Source organism: Ruditapes philippinarum, unplaced genomic scaffold (genome assembly GCF_026571515.1).
Source record: "Ruditapes philippinarum isolate M1 unplaced genomic scaffold, ASM2657151v2 ctg2588_1_1_1_1, whole genome shotgun sequence".
Lineage (NCBI taxonomy): Eukaryota > Metazoa > Mollusca > Bivalvia > Venerida > Veneridae > Ruditapes > Ruditapes philippinarum.
Window position 1 is genome coordinate 146,822 of NW_026860467.1, and position 16,843 is coordinate 163,664.

Below are 16,843 nucleotides of genomic sequence, written 5' to 3' on the forward strand. Positions count from 1 at the left end.
ATATGATGATTTACGCAATAATCATCTAACAAGGAAATATCATGTTGTCATTTTCACAATTAAGTCATGAATGTTTTTTTAAATTATTAATTTACGAGCAGTATCAATGTACATATGCAATTTTCGTGTAAATTCTATTTTCTTTTTAAATATGTAAAGACAAATAACTTTACAGCATTAATTTTCGTATTCACTATGCTTTAATGTATCATCATTACACTTTTATTTTCGCCTCGAAAAAATATCGAAGTTTAGTCATTATAGTGATTTAAACTGGAGTTTATGTAATAGACGCTTATAATAATAATAAGAAAAATAAATAAACGATTTTTACAGCTCAAAGGAGCAATGAAGGGCTTGTCAGAAAATAAGAAAAAAACTTAAGTTAGTCACATTAAAACAAAATGTAGATAATAGTCTTTTTTAAGTAAATTTCCAACGTTAAGCACCAAATTTTAAAAAATGTATACGGACACACTTGATGCGCAAATTAAAGAAATCTGATATTTTATATGAAATATTCGTATATTCAGGTTTGTCTGTGTATCTTATAATGGTAAATACGATATCAAAACAAAAACTGCCATTGAATGATAATATAATGATAATGTTATATAAAGTATTTCGAGATAGATAATGAATGTGTACGTCCGTACTACCATTCTACAATTTGTATAAAATAATCTGAATTAGACTTGATATTAAAACACGGAGCTCTTTAAAGACTTAAACACTCAAGCTAGCATTTTCATTGAAAGGTTATTTATTTATCCAACTAACATCATATCGGCCGTTATCAAATTCACTTAAAACGTACATAGTAAAATTTCTGTCTTAAAGCCCCGTCGCAATACCCCTACATAGATACGCCGGAATTAAGAGGGTGTACTTATGCTAAAAAGATAAAACGATTTGAACAAAATAACTTACCATTACAAACATATTCGGAATCTTAAAAGGTGTTTTTGTTTAATAGGATAATAAGCCTTGAGAAAATTAGTTCACATCAAAAGGCGGTTTTCATAAAGAGGTCATTTCTTAAGACTAAGACGAACAGACGTAAAGGACAAGCTTATGATATCTTTGTATTACAAGGCTACGAAATAAAGACGATCAAGAATGGGCATGGACGATAAAAAATTGCCCTTTTGCGAAAGTAACAAGTGTTCCTGTTTGGTGTTTGTGTTTGTTGTGGCCGGTATTGCAGCTGTTGTATGCGTGACGTTCTTAGTAGATGATGTTCGAGACATCTATGATCATGACGGTAAAGCTGCTGGAACCCCCTGGTGGAAAACTACGATAATATACCAGATCTACCCAAGGTCATTTCAAGACAGCAATGGGGACGGAGTTGGTGATTTACAAGGTAAATTTAACATATAATAATCATTGTGCTTATCTCTTTTGTAATATTTATCTTAGTAATAAATCTGTCTATATTTCATTGATTGGATTTTCGTGTTGAGGCCTGTTATTGAGATTGTGTCAATTTTCATTGACAAATCTTCTTGTAGGTTATGCGGTATCAACGTCACTACAGAATAACATTGCACTTTTCATTACATGTTTATCTTATGAGCTCTGCGATTGTCACATGTTCTCTCGATGGTGTGTGTGAGGGGAATTATTTGGGGGAATCTTCTCATTAATTTTCACTTTATGATTCTTCTTGTTTATAGTACGAAAGTGCTTATGTTTGATATACTTTTATAAAGATATTTGTCCTTTTTAGGGTACAAATGTGATTTCTTAATAAATTGACAGGAGCCTTGTATATTAAACTATATTAGTGTTTGAAATTATTTTTTGTTCAATAAGCTTGCAGTATTTCAATTAAATCGTACCACATTACTTTGGTAAATAGGCAAACTGTGAATCAGTCTAGTAAATTGACTCTTAATAAAGAATTAAAAATAATTCAAAACACTAATCAGGTTAAAGTTTATTAAATTAAATTGATCGCGCCACGCCAGACCAATTTAGTTTTGTAAATACGTATTAATGAACTTTAACCTATACTTAACGTCACGATTATCCAATGGAAATTGACGTTACAAACGTGCAATATTATAAAATCTTAAATGAGCGTATGTACATGTATTTTTACGGTACATAGTGACTATGCTGTTACAGGCAGTTTTTTCATTTCTAGGATTAATTAGTATATTAATGACTTTACTAGAAGATTTTTATTTTCAGGAATCATTTCCCGATTATCGTACTTCAATTACTTAAACGTTGGAGCTATTTGGCTGAGCCCATTTTTTACGTCACCAATGAAAGATTTCGGATATGACGTCAGCAACTACACTGAGGTTGATCCTTTGTTTGGCAATATGAATGACTTTGATAATCTAATGAAAGAGGCAAAAAGTAAAGGTAATGAAAACACGATATTGAAAGTTTGAGAGTTATCGTAAAGTAAAATAAGCACAAGTATCTCTATGAATCGGTAAATTCCGACACCCATGTTTAAGGTTATGTTGTACTCACTCATAGTTAAAATGATATTCTGGAGAAATTCATGTTTCACTCAAATACTTAAAACGTTTTAAAAAGGAACTCCACTGAGGTGCAAAAGCTTAAACACATAAAAGTCGTATATAGACCATCTGGGGCACTTGGACAGGGGGATATGCAAAAAAATGAATACGAAATAGGCTCAGGAATATATTGAGAATCGTATTTTTTGTGGTATTCTTAGCCCGTTAAAACACTTTTCAGTTCTGGGTCTTTTTCACAATTAGAATAATTATTCCGGAGAAACGGAGTAAGTGAATGATCTGAAATTTTGCACGTAGACCTTTATCAAAAGGAATACTGATAAATAAGTTCAAGTCCAGTAATGTCAAAATCTTATTGGAGTTGCTTTTATATAAGGAAGATTTCAGAACATGATCACCTTTTGATATCAGTATTAACTTGTAATAACATCTGAAAAAACAAAATTTCAAAATCAGAACCAGGTAAGCAAAAGCTTCATTTCAGACCAGATGAATTGTGAAAAATAAATCGTTTGTTAATATATGCTATACCAGATAAGCTTCAATCTTGTTATAGTTACTGTTTAATGTAGGCGATTTATATCTACAGTTTATCGTGATGTCGCTAATTTATCAATCTGATAAAACGCGGAAGAATAAGATGTGAGAATTACGAACGGTAATGTAAAAGTATGAAAAAATCCCTAACGTGTTTGAAAAGAACTCAGAATTTCTGTATATTTCAAATATTTAAGAAAGGTTGGCTGAGTACGAGCAAATACCTAAGAATTTAAGAGTTAATATTATTTCATATTTTTTGATTTTTTGATCTACAACATGGCGCTTAAAGAAATAACTTTCACGTAAGCAATAAGAAACCAGTATAAATGAGAACAGACGTTGTCTAACATAAACAAACAGATAGAACTTCAAATGATATTTGTATGGTGTCTCGTTTAGGCCATGCACGAATGTTTGTTTAATTAAGGCTATCATGCGCAAAAAACAAAAATGGTAAACATGTTTTAATCTTTAGCCTCGATAACGCGTACACCCGAAACGCGAGAAATCTTTCCCTGTAGAGATTTCGCTATTAGATATGCTTATGTTCATATGTATCAAAATCTCATGCTTCCCTCCCTCCTTTTGTATATAATTTGATAAGAAAAAAGAAAAAAGAAACATGAATACACGCACAAAACAAAAACGATGTATAAGTTAACGCGTATTTGCTAAACATAACGTACATTCATTTATACATTCAGGTATAAAAGTGATCATCGACTTCGTACCTAATCATACCAGTAATGAAAGCATTTGGTTCAAACATAGTCGTAATGCGAAAGACTCGAGCGACCCATTCTGGGATTTCTATATTTGGAACAAGGGAACCATGATAAATGGAACGAGGGCGCCACCAAATAACTGGGTGAGTAATTGCTTTAGTAAACACAACATGTAAATGTATGTATGCAGTTTATTGTTTTGTTTTTGTTATAAATTAGACCAAAAGGTTCGAAAAAAGTGTTTTCCCCCTTGTATTCCTAAAGTCAAAGTGAAATTATAAGGACTCGTAATGGTTGTACGACATTTCCTTTGCAATATTTTGGAACTCTTAGCTTTCATCTTAGTTAAATGTGATGCACATTAACTGAAACTAATAGTACTTAAAAAAACTGAAAAAAAAAACAAAGAAAAAAACCCATCAAAAACAGACAAACCAAACACACGAACAAAAGAAAGATACTGTATGCGACAAATGTGCCAAGGTCACCAGAATCTGATAATTCAACAGCAAATTAAATAATTTTCTTCATTTTTTTTATAAAAACGGATCATATCTTTTTTACAGGAAAGCGTATTTGAAGGTTCAGCATGGGAATGGGATAACGTAAGAGGCGCCTATTATTACCATGCGTTTCTTGCCTCACAACCAGATCTCAACTACAGAAATAAACGTGTGCTTGAGAAAATGGACGTACGTATATTATAAAACATGATATTTCATATGTGGAATTTCATCTCTAATATTCTCGTTAGCTATAAATAATGAATGGCCAATTGGTTATGTGAATTAGCCCAATAAAAGCTAATTTACATGACCAAAGCATGCACATAGAAAAAACAACAACCATTATACGACAAAAACTTCAGGCAGAATATAAAATACAACATGCATTCCAGAGAGAGCAGATGTTTCCTAAATAAAAGCATTAGGTCAATAAATTTCTACTCATTACACCAATATCATTGAATAAAGTAATAGCAAGAGCATCGAAACACGAGGCTATCTGATTTGTACAGATTGCGAGTGTTTTGATGTTACTTGCTCCTTTGTTTTGGTAGTCATATATTACCATGAAATCAGTCCCTTGTTGTTCACTATTTGAAAACCCAGAAAATAAAGAAACAATATCGAGATCTGATATCATTGTTCACTTTCCTTTCTCTGCCGTCACAATAAGTAAACCTCCGCAACTGGAGTGCTGGTAACTAATACATGCACTCCAGTTAATGCACTCTGCATGTATATCCTGACATATTTTCAACAAAAAGGTCCCCAAACTATGATACAAATAATGTTTTTACCCGCACTCCAGTTGCTCGTACACATCAGATAGCCTCGTGTTTCGATGCTCTTTCTATTACTTATAGTTAACATTTATATAGGAAGTAGTCAGATTTTGGATGGACAAAGGTGTTGACGGACTTCGTATTGACGCAATTCCACATTTGTTTGAAATTGCTAATCAATCATTAGATGAACCAAAAGGTGCGGTAAGTACAGTCATTTCTTTGTCCTTTTAATTCACTCATACGTCATAATCAAACAAGTAAGAGACTTGCCTTTAATATTCCGTAAAAAGTTGTACAGACATTTCCATTGTGATATTGAATTATGTATTGACTGCATAACTTCAGATATGATAATTTTCTAACATCAAGTTTGATGTTTCACATTTATTTAGATTCATTCTGAACAATCATTTTGGCATTGGGAATTATACACATTATATCAGTTTGGTATCATGACAATATTAAAATAGTTGATCAATTAATTGATTTTATTACGGGTTTGACTAGCTGTACAATTTCTTATATTTGTATGAAGCTAAATCCTACTTGCTAAGGGACGGGGAGGGAGGATCAAAATTTGGTAACTGATACTTGTACTGGTTATCAGTACATAAAGCCTCGATTCGATCTAATTGTATCTAAATAAACAGAATTACAAATTGATTATACAGTTAAAACTAACAAACAGACATTTAATGTTTAAACTAGAATAACCTTGATCTCAGTATGTAGCTTTGGAATTACCATTCAATGAAATCTTCATTATATTAACAGAAACTTATTTTACAATATAATTTATCCGCACAAAATGCAGGTTGTGTTCTTTCTTAAATAATCTGATAAATGTTTAATATATCTATTTTACCATAATAATTATGCAGACCAATGGATTTGACGAGAATTTGCACAAGTACTTGAAAAACCAACCAGAAATCTATAGTGTTGTGAAACGTTGGAGAGCTATCCTTGATACATACGAGGCTAAAGATGATAACAGCAGGTAACCATCTGCCCTTTCCTTCCAACCTTAGTTCAGAATATCTATATGAGTTAGACAATTGACAGGCCTTTCTTGCAAAATCTAATATACAAGTAAACTTTGAAGCGTTTAAAAACACTGTGGTAACACATATTGATAGAGATAAAACTTTATACAGTGACACACATACGATCATATAGCCTAAGAGCTGTGGCAAATTCAATCAAAATTTTTGTCCAACACTTCTCAATTCAAGATGGCGTCCAATATGGCTACCGATTCTATGTGAAATGGATATTTATCTTATTATGACAGATGTAGTAGCAAAAGTTATGCCGTTTTCGATATATAAGTGTTTAAACATTTTTAGAAAAAATCAAATCAAATGTAAACAACAATGAAAGACACAGCTTTGTAGGTTTTTGTCTTAATATGACCGTCTTCTAAATATCTTATCGAACGTTATTTAATTGTTAATGTCTTGCTGTAATATCCATAATGGGTCGTTTTATACAAGCAGCACATACGGTGTATACATGCATATTTCGTCATTTGTAGATTTCTCTTGGCCGAGACTGTTGGCATACCACATGAAGCCAGATTAAAATATTACGAAGCTGGCTCTGTACCATTTTTCTTCAATCTGATACCTGCAGAAGACAAGTGTAATGCAACAGCACAATGTTTCAAAACGCTCATCAAGGATGGTGTTAATCTAACAGAAGGACTATGGCCGAACTTTGTAGTAAGCAGTAACCTGGTGCATTGACAGATGTGCTTTGTTCTTATCGTAAAGATAACTAACTTGAACAAGAGCCAGTTATTAAATGTTTACTTTTATGAAAGAGTATTTAACGATTTATTTTGATTTAAGAAAAAAAAAGACTTTTCGGTTTTTAAATGCATGCCTCCAGATGAGCAAGAAAATCAAACTTGACAAAAATGTACAAAGACTTTAAGAAAAGTAAAAAGATTTGAATAATAACTTACATGTGAATGGCAATTAATGTCTGACTTTGCCCCCTATCATCCTATTTCTACTTCTATTTAACTAACGCAGTAAGGGTAATTTTGCATATTATTTGACCTCTTTTTTTTTGATTTTAAGTGCCGTTCACAATTTGTAAAGTTATTTTCTTAATCACTTCACAGTATTCATGCAAGCTAGCATGAGGCATGCATGGTAACACCCCATGCTATGTTTCTCCATTTGTATTTAAATGATGACCTAACCTGAAGACCATATATCAAAAGTAATATATCATACAACAATGGGAGAAATATTAAAGTATTAACATGACTGTTTTACATTTATTCAAACTTAAAGAACTTATCTGTTGGTAAAAACAAATAATTCAATATTATTCATTTATTTTCTTTACCAATTTTGTAACTATAGTGGCATATGTCTTAGCGAATGATACACTCTTACTTGTTTAACTAAATGCTAGCCTAAAAGCTAATTATGTGTTTTTGGGTTGTACAAGGTATTGTATTTTTGCATTAAAAGATAGGCAATCACGATAATAGAAGAATTGCTGATAGAATCGGACAAGAATATGTTGACGCAATGAATATGATGCTTTTAACACTTCCCGGCACACCAACAACGTACTACGGGGAGGAGCTGGGCATGCGCGGTGGTGACTACTCTCGAATGACACCAAGAGATCCATATGCTATAACATCGCACGATCCAGTAAGATACATTTCCTACGTACTCGTTGGATATATAACCAGTAACTAGAAAATTAATTTAAAGGCAATGAAAATGAAATGTATACAATTTTTCTTTTAGCGATTTTAACAGGTTACATTGCCCTGTAATAACACTTGATTCGTAGGTTATACATCATTTATAAACGTCACGACAATCCACACCAATTAAAAGCGACGTTATTAAAATGCAGTATTAAGTGTCTTCTATGAAATAGTTTTGTTACTTTTTTACAACATAACAAGTTAAGTACATTGTATATTAAAGATACCACTTGTTTTAATTAATCCATTGTGTTTTTTTTCTTCTTACAGACAAAGTCTCGAGACTCAGAGCGAAATCCTATGCAATGGGACACTTCACTGTTTTCCGGTTTTACAAATTCATCCCAAGGTCCTTGGCTACCAATAACTATAAATACTGAATACATGAAAGTAAATGTCGAGGTAAAGCCAGCATGCTAAATTTTGCTAATGTTTCAAATTATGACTGAACAGATAAAAAGATCCTTGTCTCTTCATAAAATCTCCCAATGCTGAGGCGGGGTGTTATTATAAACATAGAAAAATATGAAAAAAAAGATCAATAAAGGAGAATGACGTATACAGTCTAAAACAAAACCCAGTCACACAGGACCATAGGCAAGACACCCACTAAGATAGCCATCTGATAATAAAAGAAAATCTCATGCAAAAATCTTTTATAACACCGACTGCATTTCGTGTACATTCCACTTGACCTTTAATATGAAGGTAAATAAATCCTTTGTAAATACTTACACTGCTTTAAAACGTACATATTTCTAATGTCAATAAAAAACAAAACACAATGGCTGTGATGCTAATTATAATTTCAGATTGAGAAGAATAAAACTGGTTCAAGTCTAGATCTGTATAGAACACTAGCTGTATTAAGACAGAACGAGGCATTTAAAAGTACAAATATAGGTAAGTTCATATAGAGCTATATACTCTTTAGTGTAGTTTATTCTTCACGTGATGTAAAGCCTCAGCTAACGCCACGATTGAGTTCAACATCACATGCAGTGGAATTTGGTATTTATTCTTTAATATCAGACAGGATTATCTACTGTTTTACACGGATGCTAGAAAACCTGCCGTGTAAGACATTGCGTTTTTAAAATGACGTCATTCATGTGCGCCATTTATGATTGAATAGCGTCTTTAGAATAACGTCATTTTGCCGCTATGAATAAAGTTGTAAATTCATACGCTACTATAAGAAGAAAGCTCTTAATTACAATAACAGTTTTCGAAGTTTCTTTCCGAAGTATGATTATTGATATGTTATTTGCAAGAAAAGAAGCACACAACCGGCTGTCGTAATAGACTGGAATATCTAGACCTCGGGTAAATGTTTAGCGGAAACTCGGCACAACCTCGTTTCTGCCGTAAAAAGTTACACTCAAGCTACACATTACGGTCTGTACCGGCAGCCTGGGCAAGCAAGATCCTTATACTGTCACATGGCAACAAGTATGTCTCGACCACTGAAATAACGCAAACACCCATCTTATTTATATCAGATGCTGGCTTTAGTTATCAGTTAAGTTTGAATATTTATTTGTCCTGTGAAATATAAAAGATTATCACCATCCACGAAGTGTTCGCCATTGACAAGATTGTTTCAACCGAAGCCTTAGTTGTCTCGATGGACATTTTCTTTTATTGCCCTCGGTGAGATCCGATATTTTATAATGGCAATGATGATTATTCAATGTTGACAAAATATATTCAGATATTTGAGGATTATATCGCTGCTTATATCACTGAAAATATATCAAAGAACCATAGCACCGTAAGATTATTTTTTTTACTGTATCAAGAACCTGCAATACACTATTTAAAATGAAGTATGAATGGAGTAAACAAAAAGTCACAATAATCATTAAAATGTAAAAAGTCAAGCAGATAAATATATTCATTATGTAAAGATAAAGTAGGGAATAAAGTTTGAATTTTGACCTCTGTATGTCACAATACTGTACGAGGTATGATCAAAACGTTCTCTGCCCGATATACTTCTAGCCACTACACTGACATTTCAATACCAATATCTTATTGAAGATGACTGGCCGAGTTACACGCGGTTTTACACAGATTAAGTAACATAAAACACACTTTGATCAGTAGAGAGGTGTGTTATTTAGATCAAATGGAGAAATATGAAATTAGAGTCATTAACTTCTTATGTAACAAAGGGATGTCCCCAAAGGAAAAACACGAAGACTTCATGGATGCACTTCCTATTGCACTGTGAAAAAATAGGCTGCTGAATTTAAGAGGGACAGGGGGAGCATTGGACATGATGAGCAGCCTGGGCGGCCAAAAGAGACAATAAACGATGAAACTGCCGCAGCTGTGCACACATGGTCATGTGCAACAGAAGGCGTGACCTGCGAAGAATGCTAGGGAAGTGGTTATAAGCTTTGGTTCAGTTTAGAAAATTCTGACTGATGTCTATGGCATGTCAAAGGTTTCCGCTAGATGGGTCTCCAGACAGTCGACTGACGACCAGAAACGAACCAGGCAGGCTTGATATTTCAAGATATCTCTTGTCCCGCTACGAGGAAATACCTGATTTTATCTACCGGAACGTAACTCAGGATGAAACATGGGTCCATCACTTCGATTCAGAATAAAAAAACAACAGAGCATGCAGTGGAAGCACTCTGGCTCAACCCCTCCGATGAAATTCAAGAGGGTGCCATCTGCAGGGAAGATGATGGCTTCAATGCTTTGGGATAGTCAGGAAATAATCATGATTGACTATCTTGAGCAAGGTCGTACCATAAATGGTTCGAACTATGCAGACGAACTGAGACGTCTGCGTCAAGAAATCGCGTGTAAAAGGAGGCGCAAACTGACTCATTGCGTTCATTGCACGACAATAGTCCAGCTCATACATCCTTAGTTGCGATGGCTGCTGCAACTGACTGCGGCCTTGAAATTCTTCCCAATCTCCCATATTCTCTGGACTTCTCAAAGCTTCGTGGTAGACGTTTTGGAACCAATGAAGGTGTGATGGAGGCAGTCAATAAGTTCTTTGAAGATCAAAATAGAGAGTTCTATTTTAAAGGGTTAAACAAGTTGGAGCACAGGTGGGCAAAATGCATTGATGTAGAGGGCGATTACATTGAAAAGTAATACCATTAGTTGGGTTCTCTGACTACCGGAAGTACACCGGGCCAAGAACTTTTCTATCAATCCTCGTATTAATTGTTGCTTATTTTCCAGTGTTTACTGCCTTCTAAGTTCCAACATGTAACATTCTTCATTTCTGTTTGATTGTGCACATAAATGATGACCATATTTGATTCTTCCTGTAAACCTTATTTTCCACTTATCAAAGATAAGTGCCATGGCAATCGCATTACTCGTTATTCATAATTATGTTGCAAAGTTTTCACAGCTGTTTAATCGAAGCATTAAAGATCCTATAACATTTTTATGGTTTAAAATAAAAAACATGATGCTCAAATTAAGATTTATTAAGTTCCATACAGCATTATTTAAAAAGATATTACCGAATTTAATATTTCATGAAAATAAAGGGAGGTAATTAGAAATTTGTTTTCTATAAATTCTATATATAATTTAATGATAACATTTAATATGTACATATTCTTCGATGTTTGAAAATTTTTGTATTAGCATAATTATATACATATATGATTTCACGCAAGTGTGATATACAACCACAGTTAAAAATCATACAGAATATTTAATATACTTTTGGTAGCATCTGCTGCCGTAGTCAGGTCAAGGATGTATTTGTTCTAACAACTATCCATACAACCGTGGTTTAACATGTTGCATCATCATGTCACATGAAAATTTGATTAATTTAAAGGTAAAATTATTCATAACATGTTGTTTCACTTTTTTCAGATTTTCCAAAAATGAATGTTATGAATGTATTGATATATATCAGAGGTTCAGGAACAAATCGTTATTTAGTGGCGCTGAACTTGGGAGAGGAAAATGACGGAATCAACATAGCAGGTGCAGCAAAAAACGCTACATTAACATTTTCTACAAAACCTAGACAAGGTTCCTTAGATTTATCAAACATTCAACTTAAGATTGGAGAGGGAATAATTGTCCATTTGGTCGAGTAACTAATCTGGCTGGTGTAAAGAATGATTTTATACATTTTGCCTAATTATAGATGTACATAAATTTATGCATGTAAACATTATTTTCTTTATACAAACACATATTTACAAAATTGATTCATCTTTGAGTTACATGTTCCAATTCCTATCTATTTAATAATCTCGACTTTAGTTCCTTTGATTCTCTAGGTAAGTGTATATTTGCAAAACCTTATTTGTTACCTTACAAATTTTACCATTTCATGTTTAAATATTGAATCCTGGTTAAGACGGTGCTTGTGGACATAGACGGAAACTTGCACTTACCCTACCGTCCATGAACAGGTTCAATCAAACCGAGTCTGCAACAGTTTTAATTTTGTTGTTTTGGACGTTCTTTAGGGATTTTATTTTCTCCTATTTTACACATCGATGTTTAATCGATGCACATTTGAGTTGTTTGTGTTTTTCATTACACATGTTCAATTACAAGAAGATTATATTTTATAGCCTTATTAAATCAGTATGATGGCAGAAAAGTAAAATAAGCCAAGCTTATCATTCGAGTGTGAATGCTACTTTATAATTGTAGTTTCGTTTATATGTATACATTTATTACACAGATTATACACAGATATAAAATATTGTAAAATCATGCTGACTTTCTTTTTCATAAAGGCATTGCATAATAAACGTTTCTTTGGAAACCAATAAACTATGATGTCTCAATCTCAAATGTGAACTTTCCGCACATGAGATCACCAAATTTTCTTTATATTAACGATGTGTATTAGAGATCATAGCATCTTTCTCGTTTAAACCACGTTTTATTTTGACCATAACCTGTCTCAATCTGAACAATGTATTATATAGACATAGAGTTACTTCCATGGTGTATAATGTACCATATATAACATATTTAATGTAATAAACCATGCATAACATAGGCCATGTCACTAAGATTATAGCGCATTTTTTGCTTAACACCATGCATTGTATAATATAAAATGTGTTACTTAATTATAATGCATTATTATACATAGACAAAAAAGCACATGTTCACAAAGACAAGATCAGGGATAGAAAGAATTACACTACATATCACAGTAAAACCTGATCAAAATTATGATCTTTTATATTGTAAAGTAAATTATTCAATTTATAACTATTCGTGAACTCATGCCATTTGTAGTCTATTTTAAGTAACCATTGATTTCTTTAACAGACGCGAATAAAACAAAAAGCATGGCCATATTCGTTTAATAATAACGATTATAATCGTAGGTAGTTCTACGAGGGATGTTCGAAATGTATTGCTTATTTCTATTTGGAGACTTCAAATTTCAAGTTAGCTCAAAAGTGTTCATTTCATGCCCTCGAAGTACTCCCCGTGGCTAGAAATGCAAAGTTTCAGCCGATGTATCCACTTCTTGAAGGCGTCACGGTACGCTGATTTTGGGCACAGAAATAAGGTACTGATGAAAGGCAGATCCAATTGCCTGTCGGGACTTGTATTTCCGCCCAGCAAGGAAGTATTTCAATTTCGAAAAAAAAAAAAAAAAAATGGGGCAAGGTCTGGAGAAAAAGGGGGGAGGGGCGGGGGGGATTTGAGGTAAAACAGTGACTTTTTCTTTTTCAAAATCGCCAAAACTATTGCGGAGGTATGAGCGGGGGCATTGTCATGTAGAAGACGGATATGCTTTAAATCAGTGACAGGGCGTCGTTTCTTATAATACGTTTTCAGTTTCTTAAGTACTACGTCTTTGTAGTACTTCCCAGTGATACTTTTGCCCTTTTCACCGGCACTTTTATTGCGACTCCTTCACCAGTGAAGAAAACTGCATACAAAACCTTCTTTGCACTCAAAGACCGTTTGGCAATTATTAGGCGTTTGTTGTGTTTAGTGGCCCAGATTTTGTTGCTAACTTTTCTTACGGGTTCAAAATAATATACACAAGTTTCATCACCTGTGGCGACATTGGCAAACTGTTTTTTTTGGTCATATTTTGGAAACATTTGAAGCAGTTTTTTGGCCACCTTAACCCGTTGCCTCTTTTGCTCATCGATCAACAGATGTGGCACCCATCTAGCAGAAATCTTTTTGACTTTCAAATGCTTCTTCAAAATAAAGTGAACCGTTGATAGTGATATGCTTACCTTTCGTACAATATCGGGAACTGTAAAGCTGCCAGCTCCTTCAATGATATCATTAATTTTGGAAACGATTTCGTTACTAAATGCAGATTTTGGCATATCTGATTTTGGTGCATTTTTGTTGCACTCTACACTAGACTCAAATTTCTTTTTCCATCGCCTTACTGTGTCATAAGACACATAAGAAGGCCAATAAGCAGTAGAGAGTTCAGTCATCAACTGCTTCAACAACCCAGTTTTGTGCGAGCTTTGATGTAAGCCCGTATTTCATCATTTTTGTTGACGCTTCTACCAACCATTTTTACTACAGTGGTCAATGACTGCGTGTATTTAAATGGCAAATTGTCTTACACTTAGTCTAACATTCATATTTATACACGTTGTGTAGGTATTGAATTACCCTATACAGGTAGGTATTGGTTTTTATCGTGTTCCACGTGGATTACGAGATAGAGGACAATTAGCTATTCTTTTCAAACAGCCCTCGTACCTCATTTGTTCAAGTATTTAAACCGAAAACTTGAATGTAGGTTGAGTTAATCGTTTTCAAAGGGATGCTGAATATTTAGTTACATAACTTATATGTACGTAGTCATTATTATCAATTTGAAACCTAATAATCCATTAAAAAGAATAAAAAACGTTCACAAAACGTGTGCAAAGCTTTTCCACATTTTCATGTAGCAAACTGCGCATTTGTACGAAACCGTCAATCGTCTGCTGTTGCTTGACTGACCTACAAGATAAGTTTTGTTTTCCGCTAATTGTTACGTGTTTCCTCATTGTTTCCAATAAAATATCAATATAAAAAACGAGTCAAGTAAAACAAAAAGTATTTAGTTAAAAACATGGTTCAACTGCAATACGTGCAAAAACGCTGGGTTGCCTAATAGCATCGTGCGGTTACTGCGGGCTGTAATCGAATGTTGTTACATGAAATTTGACAACCGTAATACAGTTGTATAAGTCGAACGACAGCCGTTGGACAGTCTTACGACTGTTGCGTAAGTTGTGCGTCTTATAGAAATTATATCCTTTTAAAATCCCATACATGTTGCGGTTCATCCCAATGCAGCCCATGTAATCACCCTTGAACTCTCTATCCAGCTCCTAGAAGAGGGTGTGATACGGGCCAAACAACCGACGTCGCACATTCCAGGAATTGGCTCAACAATGCCTGGCCCGTCTTTTCCGGGCTTGTTGCACAGTGATAAGCAGCGCCAGTACTATTACGTGGAGCACTTCTTCTACACGAAGTCTTCGTTATAGAATACTGAAATATAATCTTTGTAGTTGGATTACCAGTCCGGTTTGATTGAAACAATGAGGGGTGCTTTAATAAAGGTGTTGCGAATTCATGTGCGCGTGCGGTGCGCATGGGAATTTTTAAAGTTGCCCTTTTCTGTAACTTACGATCTACAAATCTGTCAAGATGTACGACGAAATTGCCTGCGACCTTTCTACGGCACAGATTTCTCTACAAATCGTTAGAACAAAATTTCGTGCGGCTGATGTGATAGAGGCTTTCGACAAAGAGGCTTTCGAAAATAGAAATTGACATGAGGAGTAAAATTAAATGTTGCAGAATTGTGTTCTTTGTAAATGCGTTTTCGGCTTCGGATTCTTTTATTTTGGAGTGGAATTCACTATAACCATATGACGTTTAATCAGGTCCATGCCATTTTGAGCACTTTCAAGTTTTAAATGGCAATTTTGTAACGTTTACTTTTCACCCTTTCTCTATTTACAAAAAAAAAAACAAAATTTGTTTATAATAAAATTTCAATACAAAGTAAACCATTATTTTAACATTTCTGTGATTTTGTTTTGATACCAAGTTTGCGTCTTTCCGTTCGAGTAAGTGCACAGAATTTCCAAGTCACAATTTAAACAATTACCTTTGCAACTGGGTGTTTATTATATAAATTACACTAGCGGTTGAGAGGAAATAAGTTAAATGTAATAAAACAAATCAGAAGTTGCAAAACACACAGACTCAGCGTTGCTGAGGCAATCTGACACTTGACAAGCTATAAAACATTGGATGGTTAAGATTATCACATTACTTACTATGGTGGCTGATTTTGAACGCTTTTGTGCGTCGTATTTTCGCTAGCGACAGCACGTCAAAGCGCCAAACGACGCGTTGTCGGACTTTCGTTTTGTCATCCTGTAGCTAACGATGCACGCCAAACGGTGTGTTGTCATGCGGCGTGTTATCGCGATGTCACATTGTCGCTTGGCACAAATCGAAGGATTGGCTTATAAGCCATGCGACAAGGCAACATTGCGACAACTTGCCAAACGACAACGCGCCGTTTGGCGTGCTTTGCTAGAGACAGGACGACAAGATGATAGTGCGACAATGCGTTTCGCTAGTGACAAGACGAAAAGGCGACAACGATATAGATTGTGTTGTTGCTATCGACAACGCTTTGCGAAAATGGCACCAAATCAGCCACCACACATTACCAGGTGTTTATAAATGATTCAGTAAATACAGCTGCTCAAATGCAACTTCTCTGCAAAATTTATACATGATCAAATACGCTGTCAGAACATTGAAGAACATAACTTTATAACTGAAATTCAGTCTGATAAATTATTTAAAAATATGTGCAGGAAATGCTTTCTCCAGTGTTTTGGATTTGTGTTTTTGGTTTTAGTGAGCGCACGTAAGTTGTCTGTCTATCAAAGAGGGATTAGAGGATAAGAGAGATTTCCCAGTGTGCATATTAAAATAAGTAGACGTAGCTAATACATTACAATATATTTTTACCAATTGTACTCCATTCAGTGACTCGAAGACGTACAGG

The 16,843-nt window shown here is 34.2% G+C and overlaps 1 protein-coding gene across 1 annotated transcript; it reads left to right on the forward strand.

The window, feature by feature from the left end:
• Nucleotides 1-842: 842 nt before the first annotated feature.
• LOC132760197 (maltase A3-like) lies at nucleotides 843-12,528 on the forward strand. Its single transcript, XM_060752113.1, has 11 exons — nucleotides 843-1,366; nucleotides 2,200-2,379; nucleotides 3,749-3,912; nucleotides 4,336-4,461; nucleotides 5,154-5,261; nucleotides 5,942-6,060; nucleotides 6,598-6,784; nucleotides 7,550-7,738; nucleotides 8,071-8,202; nucleotides 8,613-8,703; nucleotides 11,668-12,528. The coding sequence occupies exons 1-11, from the start codon at nucleotides 1,120-1,122 to the stop codon at nucleotides 11,895-11,897; spliced, it is 1,773 nt and encodes a 590-aa protein (XP_060608096.1). The 5' UTR covers nucleotides 843-1,119; the 3' UTR covers nucleotides 11,898-12,528.
• The last annotated feature ends 4,315 nt before the right edge of the window (nucleotides 12,529-16,843 follow it).

Bases quoted from the DNA above. Each gene is read 5' to 3' on its own strand.
- LOC132760197 (XM_060752113.1), top strand. From the start codon at position 1,120: ATGGGCATGGACGATAAAAAATTGCCCTTTTGCGAAAGTAACAAGTGT. The intron at 5,262-5,941 runs GTAAGTACAGTC...ATAATTATGCAG, and splicing joins TAGATGAACCAAAAGGTGCG to ACCAATGGATTTGACGAGAA. The intron at 8,203-8,612 runs GTAAAGCCAGCA...TTATAATTTCAG, and splicing joins ACATGAAAGTAAATGTCGAG to ATTGAGAAGAATAAAACTGG.